This window comes from Marmota monax, unplaced genomic scaffold (assembly GCF_021218885.2).
Source record: "Marmota monax isolate L192 unplaced genomic scaffold, Marmota_monax_Labrador192_F-V1.1 WCK01_AAM20220418_F8-fsc00079, whole genome shotgun sequence".
Classification (NCBI taxonomy): Eukaryota; Metazoa; Chordata; class Mammalia; order Rodentia; family Sciuridae; genus Marmota; species Marmota monax.
The window spans coordinates 994,687-1,011,992 of NW_026694099.1; the positions used below are offsets into that span (position 1 = coordinate 994,687).

At 50.2% G+C, this 17,306-nt stretch overlaps 2 protein-coding genes across 4 annotated transcripts; both read left to right on the top strand.

The window, feature by feature from the left end:
• Window positions 1-28: 28 nt before the first annotated feature.
• Mrpl52 (mitochondrial ribosomal protein L52) lies at window positions 29-4,969 on the top strand. 3 transcript variants are annotated; one of them, XM_046465124.2, is made up of 5 exons: window positions 39-151; window positions 253-313; window positions 390-457; window positions 3,163-3,227; window positions 4,429-4,969. In XM_046465124.2, the coding sequence occupies exons 1-5, from the start codon at window positions 43-45 to the stop codon at window positions 4,576-4,578; spliced, it is 453 nt and encodes a 150-aa protein (XP_046321080.2). In that variant the 5' UTR covers window positions 39-42; the 3' UTR covers window positions 4,579-4,969. The 3 variants fall into 3 exon arrangements, with proteins under 3 accessions (XP_046321082.2, XP_046321080.2, XP_046321081.1); XM_046465125.2 differs by having other exon boundaries at window positions 97-151; window positions 256-313; XM_046465126.2 differs by lacking the exon at window positions 3,163-3,227 and having other exon boundaries at window positions 29-151.
• Window positions 4,970-6,604: 1,635 nt separating this feature from the next.
• On the top strand, window positions 6,605-17,073 carry Mmp14 (matrix metallopeptidase 14). Its single transcript, XM_058585786.1, has 10 exons — window positions 6,605-7,003; window positions 10,732-10,880; window positions 11,177-11,299; window positions 11,658-11,965; window positions 12,685-12,850; window positions 13,156-13,312; window positions 13,513-13,651; window positions 13,983-14,133; window positions 14,600-14,715; window positions 15,046-17,073. The coding sequence occupies exons 1-10, from the start codon at window positions 6,896-6,898 to the stop codon at window positions 15,375-15,377; spliced, it is 1,749 nt and encodes a 582-aa protein (XP_058441769.1). The 5' UTR covers window positions 6,605-6,895; the 3' UTR covers window positions 15,378-17,073.
• The last annotated feature ends 233 nt before the right edge of the window (window positions 17,074-17,306 follow it).

The window sequence follows — 17,306 nt, forward strand, 5'->3', positions numbered from 1 at the left end:
GACCCAAGATGGCGGAGTCCTTGATCGAAAACCAGATTCAAGATGGCGGCTTCCGGCTCCCCCCACTCAGCAACGCGCTTTGCCTCCGAGGCCACGCCCACTTCCGGCTCCTCCGTCACAGACATGGCTGCTTCGGGGACCCTGCTCTCCAGTGAGTTGGCGTAGGCTATGTAGACTCGGGACCCGGTGAGGTGTGCGCTGGACCCCTAGGGCGGGCTCAGCGTCCTCTCTGACTCTGTCTTGTTTTCCTAGTAGGTGTCCGGAGGCTACACTGCAGCGTGTCGGCTCTGGCTGGCAGCCAGTGGAGACTCCAGTAAGTGCTGGGATGGGGGGACCAGGGGGGCAAGAAGCTGGTCCTAGACCTCACGCGACTGTTTGTTTTTACCCAGACAGGGCCTGGCTGCCAATCCTTCCGGCTACGGGCCCCTCACGGAGCTTCCAGACTGGTCTTACGCGGGTGAGTGTCCGTCCAACAGTTTTCTTCAGAGATATTTCACTTAGAGGAACCGCCCCTGGAGCCGGTTGGGGAGTGGTGTCCAGGCGGGGGAGTGACTGAGTGGAAAACGAATCGAATTTTTTTTTATTTGGAAAATGGAGTTGGAGTGAAAAAGCTCTCCTTTATTTTGTCAGTTAAACTACTACTACGGAAGGTAAAGCTAGACAGGATCTTGGCTAGTGAAGATAAACAAGTTAATTCTAACTTAAGGGCTGGGATTGTGGCTCAGGGGTAGAGCACTCGCCTAGCACGCGCGGGACCCAGGTTCGATCCTCAGCACCACATAAAAATAAAGGTATTGTGATGTGTCCATCTGCACCTAAAAAAAAAATGTTTAAAAAAAAAATTCTAACTTAAACCGCCCTGGGGTTGAAGGGGGTGAGAAATCGTTCCCCTTTCTCAAAGGGAACATGATTTTTAAGTAGTTAGGAAGAACCACCCTTCTGTGTGGTGAATGCATTTTGAGAATTTGGTACCAAATGCAGGAAGAACTTTGAAAAGCTGTGGAAAGGAGTATCTCAGAGGGGTAGAAGAGTAATGATTGAGGACGGCAGGCTTCCTTCAGAAAAATCTTTTCTCTTTACTTAAAAAGCTCCAAAAGAGAGGAACTTGCCTAGCCAGGCCCAAAACACAACCTGTAATCCCAGTGACTTGGGAGGCTGAAGCAGAAGGATTGCAAATTTCAGGCCAGACTCAGCAACTTAGCAAGTCTGTCTCAAAAAAGACTAAGGATGTAGCTCAGTGGTAGAATGCTCCTAGGTTCACTCACCAGTATCAGAAGAAAAGAGTGGGAACTTAGAGAAGTTAAAGCCACTCCCTACCTCCTTTATGGGACTTCACGTTTACAGTAGGAAAATTGAGGCCTACAGAAATGAAATGCCTATATAGTTTCAAAGTCAAAAATACAACTGAGTAGGATCCAGGCCTTCTTCCCAACTTGGAGACCTGAGTATTAATACCCTACTGGAGCTTTGATTTGGTTTTTGTTTGTTTGTTTTTGTGGTGCTGGGGAGTGAATCCAGGGTTTCCTGCATGCAAAACAAACACTCTCAATGAGCTATATCTCTAGCCCCCCACCCCCACCCCATTGGATTCTCTAGTCTCTCTAGGAATATGACCCTGCTTATTCACATACCTATTCAGAGGAGGAGGATGAAATTTGTTTCCACTAGTCATTTACAGTAGGAAGCCTAGGCTCTTTCTAGTAATATGGAATATTTGAAAGACTGGAATTATATGTATCTAACTCTGTGTACACACACGAAAGCATGCTTGCTTACACAGGGGATTGATCCCAGGGCCTCTGTCATGCTAAGTGCACACTTTGTCACTATGCTACACGCCTTTTTTTTTTTTTTTTTTTTTTTTTAATATTTATTTTTTAGAAGTAGTTGGACACAATACCTTTATTTTGTTTATTTATTTTTATGTGGTACTGAGGATCGAACCCAGGGCCTCGCACATGCTAGATGAGTGCTCTACCACTGAGCCACAATCCCAGCTCCACTATGCTACACCCTTAAGCCCCCATAGCTGCTTCTCAATCTGAGTTTCCCTCCTTTAAAAAAAAAAAAAAGTATATGTATACACATATACATACAGTTACACAGACACACATTCATAGTTCTTGTAAAGGATAAAAATGAAACCCAGTGTAAAGCACTTGACACACACATTGCAAAATATTGGTTCCTTTTTGTGGAAGGGAGTGGGTTACTAGGGATTGAACCCACAGCCTTGCACATGCTAAGCAAGACTCTACCGCTGAGTTATATTCCCAGCCCTTTGTTCCCTTTTTGTACTGCCTTTTATCTGTCTTAGCTTCAAACTTTGGGCAGAATTTTCACTTTTTTGTTTGTAGAAAGTAGGTATCCTTTCCTCTCATCTCTATTATAACTTCAGACTGAATATTTTTATGGAATCTTTATTAGTGCTTATGTGCCTGTACTATGCTATGAAGGGCAAAAACTAATTTTACAGTCCCTGATTTCAAGCAACTTAAAGTCTGGCTGGGAAAATAAGCATGGGCATTTTAAAAATTAAATAATACTTTAGTACTTTGTCTCTTTCCAAATGTATCTGAAATGGGTAAATAATGCTAAAAGCTATAATAAAGTAAATATTCCAAGGCAAATAAATGAATGACATGTACTTAAATGACATGTACTTCTTTCAGAAGAGACCCTGAAAGAAAGGTCATGAGACTGTTCCATCCCTTGTATCACACAGAAAGAGCTGATGGAGTTGATGGAGGTTAGAGAGGATTTGGGGTGGGAAGAAGTCTTAGAGGGATAAGGATAAGGACTTAGCTAGAAGGAAAGGGAAAGGGGGCATTTCATTGTAGAGTGGGACAGAATTTAACAAAGACGTTGAATGAAAGGTTTCTGAAGATAAAACAGTAGATGAAACATTGCAAATTACCTTGAATTCCAGGATAATTAGTGGTACATGAAATAAGAGTAGGAACATGGCTTAGGAATTTATTTTTGGTAGGTCTGTGGTACCTCACTCTGTTTGAAGAACTTATTTTAGAAGAATTAAGCTACGTTGGGTGTAAAACAGAAGAGAAGAGGTAGAGATTGGCTCTTCGTCATCCCTATCACAGTCTTTGGCCAAGGTGCTGCAGACCACCCCTAGCACTTGCCTTTTATCTCTTCTATTTGTAGATGGCCGCCCTGCTCCCCCAATGAAAGGCCAACTTCGAAGAAAAACCCAGAGGGAAGAATTTGCAGTGAGTGAATAGAGCTTCAACTGGGGCTACATTGTTTGTAATTGGAGGGAGAAATTATTATTTTTTTAGTTCTTTTTGGACACAGTACCTTTATTTTATTTAGTTCGGTGCTAAGGATTGAACCCAGTGCCTCACACATGCTAGGCAAGCACTCTACCACTGAGCTACAACCCCAGCCCAGAAATTTTTGGTACCAGCGATCAAACCGAGGGTGCTTAACCACTGAGCCACATCCCCAGCCCTTTTTTATATTTTATTTAGAGACAGGGTCTGGCTGAGTTGCTAAATTCCTCAGCCTCCTGAGTTGCTGGGATTACAGGTGTGCACCATTGCGCCCAGCTCAGAAATTTTTAATTGTAGTATGTTTTGGGTTGTGTTGCACCTAAGCTAACATGTACCTCATATACAAAGGTTTTGACAGTTATGTTTTTTTTTTTTTTTTTTTTTTTTTTTTTGAGAGAGAGAGAGAGAATTTCAATATCTATTTTTCAGTTTTTGGCAGACACAACATCTTTGCTTGTATGTGGTGCTGAGGATCGAACCCAGGCCGCACGCATGCCAGGCGAGCGCACTACTGCTTGAGCCACATCCCCAGCCCAACAGTTATGTTTTTTGTTTTTGTTTTTGGAGACTGGGCATTAAACCCAGGGATGCTGTATTATTGAGCTCATTCCAGCCTTCTTCTTATTTAAAAACAGGGTCTCACTAAGTTGCTCAGGGCCTTACTAAATTGCTAAGGCTGGCCTTAAAATTGTGATCCTCCTGCCTCAGCCTCCCAGGTAGCTAAGATTTACAGATGTGCACATCAGATCAGCTGAGCCAAACAGTTTTTTTTAGCTTTAGGTGGATACCATATCTTTATTTATTTATTTATTTTTATGTGGTACTGAGGATCAAACCCAGTGCCTTATGCATGCTAGGCAAGCACTCTACCACTGAGCCACAACCCCAGCCCAAGCCAAACATTTTAATAGCACTGTAAGAAGGGAGGAATTGAGTTCCTAGGTCAGGAACCAGTAGTAAGCATTCTGCCTCCCATTCACTACCTCCCTTCCGTTTCCCAGCCCAGGATTTGGTGCCACTTGTTTCCTAGTCAGCAGTGTCAATTTCCAGCTGAAACCTCTAACTTTGTGAGAAAAGGATATAAAGTGCAGTGCTCAAGCCCCAGATGTTATCCACACTGTTTTCCTGTCTATTTCAGAGACGAGTTGTACTGCTGTCACAGGAAATGGATGCTGGAATACAGGCATGGCAGCTCAGACAGCAGAAGTTGCAGGAAGAAGAAAGGAAACAGAAAAATGCTCTTAAACGCAAAGGGGCTTCATTGCAGAGCTCACTTCCATGTCCATAAAAAGCAATTCCTGTCCCTTTCCTCAGCCTCTCTCTGGCTTTCTTTTCCATCACCTGGATGTCTCATCTCAGACAGAAGAGAGCCTTTGTTTCCTATTTGTCTTCAGAGCAAAAGAGCTTGGACACCCAGAAGAACATGCTATAAGGTCACTGCCTGGGAGGCTTGGCTCAGTGCCCTCATCCCTGTTTTTATTCCAGTTCAACAGAATCTTGTTCTGGAAATTTGCAGGCCAGAGGACTGTACCAACCTTTTAGCAGTAGCTGTTCTGTGAATGTGAACAGAAGACAACAGTTTTCCTGGTTCTAACCAGGCATTTCAGTCTTTTAATAGCCCATACACAGCTTGGCCAAGTGCAGTTGGCATTTAATAAATGTTTTGATGAAAGACTTTCCACCTGAGGTCCCTTTCTTTGCAAGCAACTGGTGTCAGTTTTCCTAAGGTTCAGATGCATGGTACAGGAGGATTCCCCATCCCCACCCTCTGGGGAAGGGTGACAGGTAGAACCAAAAGTGGTCTTTTTGTATTCTGCAAAAGGAATTGAGTTCTGAGGTCTCCATGGTTCTGACTGAATTCTAGAGGCTGGCTGAAGAGGGGCCTGTACCTCTCAATCCCTATACAAGGACTCAACCTCCAGTCACTATGGGATAGGTATCCATTATCTCACACTTCTCACACACTGCAAGCTGCCCAGGATCTGGGAATCCTTTCTTAATGATCATGACCCACCTATGGATTCTGGGGCCAGTCTTTGTTCTCCTAGTATAGTGCACTGGGCTTTCCATCTTTCTGCCCAAATTGTTGCTGCATCCCTTGGATTTTTGGAACTTCCTACCTGACCTAATTTCTGTCCCCCTACTTCTTTATTTCTTCCTTTGCTTTCTTTCCCTCCCTCCCCCCACTACCTCCTTCCTCTCGCTGACCAGATGAAATTCTCAGATCTTAGATTTCGCTGATGGTCCAGTTTTCTGTCTCCCACACTTTTCCTGCTTCTGTTGTACTGCATTTTGCTGCTTTTCCAGATCTAGTTCTCAGCCTCTTTTCCGTCCCTTTCTCACCTTTGGCGTTAGCCTGTGCTCCCTCTTCCTTGCTCACTTCACCTTTTGTTGAGTCTAGTCAATCCCTAAAGGAGATTTTTTTTTTTTTTTGGGGGGGGGATTAGGGAATTCAACACTGAGGAGCTATATCCCCAGTGCCTTTTTTTATTTTGAGACAGTCTCCCTAAATTGCTGAGGCTGGACTTGAACTTGGAATACTCCTGCCTTAAACTCTGGAGTTGCTGGAATTACAGGTGTGTACCACTGGTGCCCCACTCCTAAGAGAGAGATTATTCTTTTAAGGAATTCCCTCCTTTTCCAGGGTAGAGGGAGAACTAAACCCCAAAATCCAAACACCTTTTTTTTTTTCCAACAGTTTCACCAAACTTGACTTGCTTTTCCCTGGATTCCCTGGTTTTGCACCCCTTTCCTACTTAGCTCTAATTTAAGGAGCAGATTGTGAAGGACAATAATATAGGGAACCCATTAATTTTCTCCCATCCTGTGCAATTGTAGAGTTTGTTGTTGTTTGCGTTGCGGGCAGGGGTGGGGTGGGGGAAACTGGGGACCAGAGGAGGCCGTTATCAGGTCCTGCAAACAAACCTCTATTACTAAATTCTCCTTCTAACCTTTTTCACTGACATGGAAGATCACTCCTGACCACCATTTCTGACCCTGAGCTCTTAGTTGGCCCTAGCAACTCAGCCTCCCAGTATATCCCACTCGGAGGTGAGACAAATGCTGAATACCACAAAAAGCAAGCCACCGAAAATATGCTTAGGGGGAGAAAGTCTCCCACATCCCGTTCCCTGGGTACCCTACAACTCCCATGGATGTCATCTGTGGCCTCAACCCCTGCAGATGGCAGTCTGCACCACAGAAAGGCAACTTTGGGTTGGTTTCACCCCCTCCCGCCCTCCTCCAGCTCTTCACTGTAATTGGATTCAGGCTGAAACAACCACGTCCCCACCAGGAAAGGAGGGCATTGGGGCGGGGGCGGAGGAGAGGCTGCGAGAGAAGGGAGGGATCTAAGGAGAGAGCGGATAGGGCTCCCGACCCAGTTCGCCTACTAAGCAGAAGAAAGATCAAAAAACGGGGAAGAGGAGAAGAGCAAACAGGCACTTTCAAGAACAATCCCCTCTTCTCCAAGCCGAGAGAGCTCTGGGAATCCAAATTCAGTGCCTACAGAAGACAAAGGCGCCCGGAGGGAGCGGCGGCGCGACCCCAGGGCGTGGGCCCAGCCGCGGAGCCTGCACGGCCCGGCTGCCCCGACGTCTCGGACCATGTCTCCCGCCCCTCGACCCTCCTGCAGCCTCCTGCTCCCCTTGCTCACGCTCGGCACCGCGCTCGCCTCCCTCGGCTCGGCCCAAAGCAGCAGCTTCAGCCCCGAAGTAAGTGAACTCCTCCGGTTCTTCCCGGAGTCGCGCCCGCCAGGGAGTCGAGTCCGGGGGTCTCCAAGGGGACAGCCCCCACTCGGAGAGGAGGGATCTCGGCAGCTCCGGCCTGCAGGATCCCTCCCCACTGCTTTTTCCTTCCCCATATCCAAACTTCCAAGTTGATCCAACTTTTGCCTGCCTCCAACCAACCCCCCTTCGCCGCCACCGACTCTCTTTCCCATTCCTTCTTTTTCTTGGAAGAACTTTACAGCGGAGCTAACCCCCCTCCCCAATTCCCCTGAGCTCTGCGCTCAGCTCAGTTGCGAGCCTGATAAACTCTTGGACTCCGCTCAAACCCCGCGCTGTCCGGGTTCCTTGTCATGTGCGAATTTGTTGTTCAACTTTCCAGCGCTGTCGCGCTCGCGGGGAGGAGCGCTCTCCACCAATACATCTGCGGCCAGATGTGGTCGCGGGTGGACGTCCGAGTGCCCCCCTGCCCATCAGCCTCCCCAAGTGGACCCCTCTGTCCGCGCCCGAGTCCTGGCGTCGAGGTTAGCAGCGCTGCTCTCTGGCCGCTTTTCGTACACACAAAGGTCCCTTGTGGGGGGTGCGGGGGGGGGGGGGGGCTCAGCACAGCCACCATCCCCATCTCCGTCAGCGCCTTCAGGCCCTTTTTTGTTGTTAATTGTATTTCTGCATCAATTGCAGGGAGACTGGGGGCGTCACACAGGGAGCGGGGAGAGGGCCTGGTCCAGGGCGCCCTCAGGCGTCTCGACTGACTCCAGCGCCCCCCACCCCCATCCTTACCCCTACCCTGCCCGTGGCCCACCGGGCCCTGGAGGAAGCCGCGTGGGAGTTGTCTGAGGAAGTTTTTCCTCTCTCTTTTATTTTGGGGTGAAGGTGGGAGACGGATTTAATCAGCTTCTTATTTTGGGTCATCCCAACCCACTCAGTCCGGCGAGGGCCTGGGTGCGGTCGGGAGGGGCCTGGAAGGGCCCAAGAAGGGGGATGGGATCTGGATTTGGTTTCCTGCGCCCGGGTCCCAGACCTTGTTCCACCCCCCACCCCACCCCCCCAAGGAAACCTCTCCAGAAAGAAGAACACACTCCCTCTGTCCCTGAAGGGATCTGAGGTGAATGGGGAAAGCACGGCCCTAGGAATGGGACTATAGTGCTTATAAGACGGAAGAAAGTAAAAATCTGCCTGGGATTGGAGGCGAAGCCTTATGGTCATGGACCCTTCATCTGAGCCTGAAAGGGAGAGCTAAAAGGAGCCTGGGCATCTGGAGGCTGCCCACTGCCAACTTCATAGCCCTGCCTTTTTTTCCCTCCCCTGCCCTGCTGGGCCCCCTAGGGGAGGGGCAGCAGCCCTGGCTCTGTTTTAAGTGGGTCATGGGGTGTCCCGGTGCCAGAACCACCATTTGCTTCTGGGCCATGGAAGGATGGGAGGCTGAGGAAAGGAGGGGCAGTCCCAGAGATAGGGATCCCAGGCCTGTTACAGAGCCAGAGGTCCCTAATTCTCTCCAGAACTCCTATGTAAGAGATGGTCCCTTGACTTTCCCCCAGGGCAATATCTTGCTCCTCTCATTCATCAGAACAAAGTTGAGTTCTGTGAACCAACATTGTTGCTCCTTCAGGCCAGTCAGGAGGAAGAGCTGGGGTGGCCCAGGCCTCAGGCAGCTGGGTTCCTCCCTCCAGGCCTCCAAAGCCCTGCACTAGCTCCAGGACAGCCCTCTCCTCCCCTTGGCCTGTCTGGCGCTCCGCCCTTCCCCCCATCCAGCCGCAGACACAAGAGTCCTCTCTTCTGTGGTTCCGACCTCATAGTCTCTGTGGTTCTTGCTTTGCTCAGATCCTGCCCCTGTGAGATGGAAGGAAGAAAATTGCCCAAGCCTGGGAGGAGGAAAGGAACAGGGCCTTGTGACTCTTTGAGTCAAGGGAAGTCCCTTTCTTGAATAAGCCTCCATTTTCCTTCATAGGGCTTGGGGTAGAAGCTCTGGGTGTGAATAGTTAGACCTACCTACCTCTTTAAAAACAGTGGAGAGGGATTTATCCTAGAGTCTTGGGTGTGGATTCTCCCCACCTCTGCCTCTTTCCCATAAGAGCATCCCTCTCAGCTTGGCTCTCTGAGCAATGAGGGGACCTGCCTCATTCCTACTGACTTACAGCTCCAGGATTAGAACATCCCATTACAGGTGAGGCTAGGAGCAAAGGGAGTTTCCTGCATACTTGGGCACAGGCCACAGCAGGCCTCCTGAGGGCACTGGCTGTGGCATCAGCCTGCACAGGTTAGGGCAAGCCTACAGCTCCCAGAGAACAGCTCCAGACTATAGCACCCTGCCTGGCTCCCCTCTGGTATACCAGAGGTTAAACTTCATTCCTTCTTGTACCCCTGAGGAGGGGCTCTCTGAGCCACATGGTACTAGAGTTGTTCTGCCAGGCCTGTTGGCTGGGGAAAAGCTGGGTTGTTTCTGTCTCAGGCCCTACCTCCTGTCAGCCTTGGGGATCACTTCCTGGAACTATGTTGCAATTCTTGCCCCTGTGGGCTTAGGTCCCCAGTCAGCTGCTCCTGAATCACCCCCAGTCCCACTGCCAGAGCACTGATCCACCACTAGAGCCTGGGCCTAGAAGTGAAGGGTTATGTGGAGATCCATCGGATGACCATGGATAGGGGATGCAGCACAAACAGCAGTCTTCACCCCTCTAAGTCCCCATCCTAGGCAACCGGCAGCCCTCTCTGGACTCCTTAAAAAGGCAAAGCTAGAGTAGGGACCAGAGCTGTCTGGGTCTTGTCTCTCATAAAAGAATCCAGGCATTTTCATATTCTATACATAACTTGGCTTGTTTTATTTTTCAGGCATTAGGAAAATACTTCATTGTTCTTACAATAAAGGCTGACTTTTTTTTCCCAGTGGGGCTTTGTAGTGTGTGTACCTTTCAATCAAACACCAAAAACCTAACTTTAATTCAAGGCAATTTTCCAGCCTTTATATTATGAACAATTCACAACATACCTGAAATAAAATACAGTCACCACTGTAAAATACTACATGCTACCCTCCCCCATCTCCCACTCCCTCCACTGAGAACCTTAAATGGGCCCTTAGTTCCAAGCCCTAGGGCAGATGGTGTTTAGATAGGGATAGTGGTGGGATTGGACTTCTTACTACTTCCAAAGACCCCAGCTTCCCCTATCAGCAGCCATCCTTAGCTCTAGCTCCTTTTCTGCCCTTCTTTCTAAAAAGATCTCAGCTGTGAGGGTCCTGGAGGCATGGTACCTCTGTCCCAAGAGAGCATCATGTGTGGCACAACAGTAAAGTCCCCTCAGCCTGACACCACCCCTCCTTCCATCGTGGATACAACCTACCCCTAGATGTGACATGTTGAATTTGCAAGAACACTGACACAGAGGAGAATAGTGCCATAAGGAATCATAGCTCTGAGAAGACACCCTAGAACTCTCTGTTAAATCTTAGAGCTCTCATTCTCAAGAGAACTACAGATAGTCTAGAGCTATGGCTCCCTACCCATGTCTGTGCTCACAGCCCCAAGGGGACAAGCTATACTGGAGCGTAGACCCGAGTTTAGATCAGCCTATGAGTTTCTGCAGATGTGCTGCCAGAGCCAGGCTGGGAATCCATCCCCCTCTTCTGACCAAGCCAAGTACCTATGCCAGATAATGTGGGGAGGCAGATGTGCCCCCTGGGCCAGATGGGAATGTTCCAAGCCACATCCCTCTCCCTACAGGCCTGGCTGCAGCAGTATGGTTACCTGCCTCCTGGGGACCTACGTACCCACACACAGCGCTCACCCCAGACAGTCTCAGCTGCCTTTGCTGCCATGCAGAAGTTCTATGGGTTGCAAGTGACAGGCAAGGCTGATGCAGATACCATGAAGTAAGTGCTTACCCTGGCAGGAATTCTGTCCCGTACCCACTGACACATTGAGCACCAGAGATGTTGCTACCTGAATGCCTAGCTCCTGACCCCATTCCTCATCTCCACATAAAGGATTCTGACCCTCTCTATAACGTTGGCCTATCCCCACACATCCCCACACGGACACAGAGCCTCACCCAACACTGGTGCTAGGGCCAGAGGCAAGTATCCAGGACCTGCTGGAGAACTCCACCCTCCCCTCTGGAGACCTTTGTCTTTCATATACTGCACTGACCCCAATCCTCCCATTCCAGGGCCATGAGGCGCCCCCGCTGTGGCGTTCCAGACAAGTTTGGGGCTGAGATCAAGGCCAATGTGCGAAGGAAGCGCTACGCCATCCAGGGCCTCAAATGGCAGCATAATGAGATCACTTTCTGGTGAGTCCAACTGGCCAGAAACCTTTATCACATCTAATACCCTTCCCTGTCAGTTGTGTTCTACAGACTCAAAGACACCCCCCTCCCTTTTTTTCCTGGGGAGCAGGGAGGAAAGTGGCTGTGATCCTGGAGAGAGGTGCAGCCATCAAGGGATACACCAGACAGCCAAAGTCTAAGGGGTCCCTAAGCCTTCAGTTCTCGGGGTTGAGGCATCATGCTGAAGCAGTAGGAAGAGGAGGTTGGGCAAATAAAACTAGCTGGGCAGTTCAGTCAGACCTGGGAGAATACAGGGAAGGAGAATTTTGCCCCTTGTAGTCCTAACACCTCCCCATTCTCTCCCTTCATGGACGGACCTCAGCATCCAGAATTACACCCCTAAGGTGGGTGAGTATGCCACATTCGAAGCCATTCGCAAGGCATTCCGTGTTTGGGAGAGTGCCACACCACTACGCTTTCGAGAAGTACCATATGCCTACATCCGGGAAGGCCACGAGAAGCAGGCTGACATCATGATCTTGTTTGCCGAGGGTTTCCATGGTGACAGCACACCCTTTGATGGTGAGGGCGGCTTCCTAGCCCATGCCTACTTCCCGGGCCCCAACATTGGAGGAGACACCCACTTTGATTCTGCTGAGCCCTGGACTGTGCGGAATGAGGATCTAAATGGTGAGTGAGGGAGCCTTGGGTCCTACTCCATGAAGTCACCAGTCACTTAAGGGGAAGTTGTCCTCCTACCAAAATCTCAGGGCTAAAAGGGACCACAAAGATCTGGTCTGACTTCTAACAAAAGCAGGAATCTGCCAGTCATGGTGGCACCTGCCTGTAATCCCAGCAATCTGGGAAATTGAGGCAGGAGGTTTGCAAGTTTGAGGCCAGCCTCAGCAATTTAGCAAGGCCCTAGGCAATTTAACAAGACTGTGTCTCAAAATAAAAAAATAAAAAGGGCTGGGAATTTGGCTCAGTGATTAATCACCTGTAGGTTTAGTCTCCTGTAGCAAAAAAAGTAAAAGCAAGAATACTGTTTTGAGTTACTTACATTTGGTTCTTCGTCACCTCCTGACTTTCCAAAGGCTTCAAAGCATCCTTCTCATCCACTTTTTCCAGGCAAACATCATGTCTAGCTCCTCGGAGAAACTGAGGCCTGCAGAAGGCCTTAGCTTTCCAGGTCTTCCCAGAACTGGGATCTTGCCCCAGAGCACTCTCACTCCACCCAGAGGAGGTTACTGACTTTGGGCCTTAAATACCAAACAGGAAATTGGACCTCAAGATTTGGTCATCTTGGGTGGAAAATATGCCTGGCAGGCTTGTGTGAGAAACTCTGGTAGGCAAGCAGGGAGCCTGAGGAAGCAAGGTAGTCTATCATCTTACCATGCCCACCCCTCCAGGGAACGATGTCTTCTTGGTGGCTGTGCACGAACTGGGCCATGCCCTAGGCCTCGAGCATTCCAATGACCCCTCGGCCATCATGGCACCCTTTTACCAATGGATGGACACAGAGAACTTTGTGCTGCCTGATGATGACCGCCGGGGCATCCAGCAACTTTATGGCAAGTAATCCACACCCACAACTGCTCCCTCTTCTCAACTCCTCGTCCCCTCCTGGCCTCTGCTCTGTGCATTTCCCTCCCTATGCCCAGTGGTATCTTCACGCACACATTCCCCGCCTGATCTTGCCTCTGTCAGCTCTCACTTTTGAGAACACCCTCTCTGTTGCCTCCCAGCTGATTGCTTCAGCCTCCACTAGAAGGTGTGAGCCCCTCCACACCTTTCTAAGGATCTATCTACCCCTTTGTCTGTTCTTCCATCCCTTCCACCCCCAAGTCTGAAGTGTCCCTCTTGTTCTCTTCCCCAGGGAGTGAGTCAGGGTCACCCACCAAGATGCCCCCTCAACCTAGATCTACCTCCCGGCCCTCTGTCCCTGATAAGCCCAAAAACCCAACCTATGGGCCCAACATCTGTGATGGGAACTTTGACACTGTGGCCATGCTCCGAGGGGAGATGTTTGTCTTCAAGGTGAGAAGAAGAAGAAATGGGCTGGTTCGGGGGACAAAAGGGCTCTATGGCAGGCAGATTGGGTTGAAACAGCAACAGGAAAAATGGAAATTAAAATCAAGGGACAAAGAGAGCAGTGGGGGAGCTTAGAAATTTGGGGACTGAGGAAGAGGATTAAGCTACAAGACATAATGTGCTCTTTGTGCCTTATCTGGTTCCAGGAGCGCTGGTTCTGGCGGGTGAGGAATAACCAAGTAATGGATGGATACCCAATGCCCATTGGCCAATTCTGGAGGGGCCTGCCTGCATCAATTAACACTGCCTATGAGAGGAAAGATGGGAAATTTGTCTTCTTCAAAGGTAACCAGGTGCTGGTGCAGTGGAGCACACTTGTAATCCCAGCTACTCAGGAGGCTGAGACAGGAGGATTACAAGTTCAAGGGCAGCCTAGGCAAGATCTTGTCTCAAAAAATAAAAAAGGACTGGGGATATATATATATATATATATCTTAGTGGTGGAGTGACCCTGGTTCAATACTAGACATTTTGATATCTAATATCTAGTATCAAAAAAAAAAAAGTAACCAGGATTCTACCTTAGTCTCTCTCGAGGAGCTGATTCCACTTGACTCCTCCAAATACCCCAGAGCCCAAGTTAAACCCGGATTTTGCCCTTCTTGGTCCTCCCCAGGAGACAAGCATTGGGTATTTGATGAGGCTTCCCTGGAACCTGGCTACCCCAAACACATTAAGGAGTTGGGCCGAGGACTGCCTACTGACAGAATCGATGCTGCTCTATTCTGGATGCCCAATGGAAAGACCTACTTCTTCAGGGGAAACAAGTAAGACCTCTAACCCTTAACCCCAGGGGTCACTACTGCCACCCCCAAATCCCATCCCCAAATTCTGGAAGGGCCCACCTTCTGCCAAGATGTTTCCCTAATGAAGTTGCTGAATGAGCCTCCACTGTTGCCTAGCAATGGGCAGCCTCTGTTGGGTGCCTTGTGAGTGGGATGTGACCGGGTCACCATTTCAAACCTGGTCATTTGACGCCTCCTGCCCCCGGCACTGTGCCTCTGCCCCAGCAGCCAGGCACTGTCATTAAGGGCTGCTGGTGGCTTCTTGCAGCCCGGGCCCTCCCTTCTACCTCCTCCTTCCGCCACTTTCAGCTGCAGGCTCTCATTACTCAAAACCCCCGGCCCCCCACCCTGTCCACAGCTACTCTTTGTCTACTGTTGCATTCTGTCCTGATTCCTGGTACACTCAAAGGACATGCCGTGTCCAACCACTTCCCCTCCCCTCCCCCAGGTACTACCGTTTCAATGAGGAGTTCAGGGCAGTGGACAGCGAGTATCCCAAAAATATCAAAGTCTGGGAAGGAATCCCTGAGTCTCCCAGAGGGTCATTCATGGGCAGTGATGAAGGTGAGTGGGACAAAGAAAGGTGTCCATGAGAGGAGGGTGGGAATAGAGAGATAAGGAAAACAGAACATCGTAGGGAAAACAAGGTGGATGGTAAGTCCCTTACCATGTGCCAGGGACTGGGCTGGTGCATTCATGGTCATATCCCATGAGCCCTGCCCCTCTCCCAACCTGGTACTATCATTGCCTCCATTTTATAGCTGAGGAAACTGATGCTCCGAAAGGTGCAGGTGAGCTCAGCTGATGTCACACTAACAACTTCCTTCTGTTCTTCTCCTTTGGGACCTTTCCACCTGCCCTGTCTCTTGTCCTCCTTCCTGTTGACCCCTGCAGTCTTCACTTACTTCTACAAAGGGAACAAATACTGGAAATTCAACAACCAGAAGCTGAAGGTAGAGCCAGGCTATCCCAAGTCGGCCCTACGGGACTGGATGGGCTGCCCATCAGGGGGCCGACCTGACGAGGGGACTGAGGAAGAGACAGAGGTGATCATCATCGAGGTGGACGAGGAGGGCAGCGGGGCTGTGAGCGCAGCTGCCGTAGTGCTGCCTGTGCTGCTGCTGCTCCTGGTGCTGGCAGTGGGCCTCGCCGTCTTCTTCTTCAGACGCCATGGGACTCCCAAGCGACTGCTTTACTGCCAGCGCTCCCTGCTGGACAAGGTCTGACCCCCACCGCCGGCCCACCCACTCCTACCACAAGAACTTCGCCTCTGATGGCCAGTGGCAGCAGGTGGTGGTGGGTGGGCTGCTCCCACCCGTCCTGAGCCCCCTTTCTCCAGCCTCCCTTCTGTCTGTCCCCTGACTGGCCTCTCCCACCCTCACCCCTGGCATTGCTTCTTCCCCAGATGGGGCCCCTGAGGCCTGAGCAGGAGGGTGGTCCCTTCTAGCCTCTGATCCTCAGGGGAACCCTATAGCTTGGTGTGTGTTCGGCCCCTTTTGAATGTCTTGGGGGCTCTGCACTTGAAGGCATGACCCTCAGTCCTCACTGGCAAAGGTCAGATGAGGTCATCTGCTCCTTTTCCATCCCCTGACATACCTTAAACCTCTGAACTCTGACCTCAGGAGGCTCTGGGCACTCCAGCCCCACAAGCCCCAGGTGTACCCATTTGGCAGCCTCCCACCACTCTTTGGCTAAAAAGGAATCTAATCGTGTTATGGGGCAGAGGCCCTGAGAAAGTGTGAGAGGGTGGGGATTGCTCTGCCACCTAAGACCTCAGGAGGAGAACTCAGAGAGGGTCTTAGTGGCTTGGTCAGTTGAGTTCCTCCCCACAAAGATCTGCCTCTGCCCCACTTACCCCGGAGAATTTCCAAAGAAATAGCCTGAGCCATTAAGGACTAAACTGGGGCTGAAGAAACCCTTGGCAGCCCTAACCCCTCTTGAATGTTAGCCTTGAATGGGAATTTCAAGGTTGGAAGAGCTGAAACCAGGAGGTAAAGCCCAAGTTGGAATGGGGCCAAGGGGAGACACCCAGGGCTTCAGACCTGCAGATCCTGAAGGCCACAGAAGAACCTTGTTCAAATACAGGCAGCTGGGGCTGGGACCCAAGGGCCAGAGTCAGAGGGGACAGGAAATGAAGAGTAGCAGCAGTAGATGGTTGAGGGCTGGGTGGCCACAGGGGCATCACAAGTTGGGCGGTGGTACCCAGGGGAAGGCACATTTTATTGGAGCTCTCAGGAAAGTCCTGAGGAAGGCACACTGGCTCCTCTTTGTCCCCTTCCTCTGGGCAAGAAGCCCAGAGAAAGGAACAAAAAGGGCACTGGGGACTTGGAGGACTTATGGAGAGAGGCCACCTGTTTGTGGGACCAGAGGAGGTTCCCTGAGGCCTGGCAACACTCAGGCTGCCTTTCACCCCAGTGAAGAGCAGGTGCCTGGGTGCTGCTCAGTGTGGTTAGCCCCCCACCTCCCTGACGCCCGCACTCCTCAGCCCATCTTATCAGTGTCCTGTCCTCCTTCTCACACCCAGCCCACCCATTTTAAGTCTCCTTCAGCCACTGAAGGTAGTCATGGTACTGGGGACTTGGGAGAGCAACACCCTGTGGAGGGAGCTAGAGGAGAGGGATGTCAGGGAGGTGAGGGATGGGGGTAGGGGAAATGGGGTGGACGGTGCTGGCAGTTCGGCTAAATTTCTGTCTTGTTTGTTTGTTTTTTTGTTTAATGTATATTTTTATTATAATTATTATATATGAACTTCATTCAAATTGTTCCTTTTTGTTAACAAGGGGCAGGGGGGTAGGGTGGGGGTGGGGGGCAGAGGCATCTGACCCCAGGAACCTGCAGGGCGGGGCTGGGTCAGTGCCCTCTAAGGACATTTTTGACCTTGTTCAACCTTTTCACAAAGAATAAACTGTGTTTCACATTCTCTGTGTGACTGCAGTTCTGTATAGGGGTGAGAGGGATGTGGATGGCGGGCTGGAAAGGAGAGCAGGTGTCTTGAGCAGCGCTTTCCCTGAAATAGTTTTGGTAATTTTTCATAAAAGAATGTTTATTCTTAGCAAACTAATGGGATTCAAGGGCCAGAGTTGGGGAGCAAGGCACACCCCACTGGGGAAGGGTTGCTCTCCCCCAACCTGCCTTAAAAGACTAGTTTTGAGACT

Excerpts from the sequence above, each read along its gene's own strand:
- Mrpl52 (XM_046465124.2), top strand. The coding sequence starts at position 43 with ATGGCGGCTTCCGGCTCCCCCCACTCAGCAACGCGCTTTGCCTCCGAG. Across the intron at positions 458-3,162 it reads TCCAGACTGGTCTTACGCGG|ATGGCCGCCCTGCTCCCCCA; the intron begins GTGAGTGTCCGT and ends TTCTATTTGTAG. Across the intron at positions 3,228-4,428 it reads CCCAGAGGGAAGAATTTGCA|AGACGAGTTGTACTGCTGTC; the intron begins GTGAGTGAATAG and ends TGTCTATTTCAG.
- Mmp14 (XM_058585786.1), top strand. The coding sequence starts at position 6,896 with ATGTCTCCCGCCCCTCGACCCTCCTGCAGCCTCCTGCTCCCCTTGCTC. Across the intron at positions 11,966-12,684 it reads GCGGAATGAGGATCTAAATG|GGAACGATGTCTTCTTGGTG; the intron begins GTGAGTGAGGGA and ends CCACCCCTCCAG. Across the intron at positions 14,716-15,045 it reads ATTCATGGGCAGTGATGAAG|TCTTCACTTACTTCTACAAA; the intron begins GTGAGTGGGACA and ends TGACCCCTGCAG.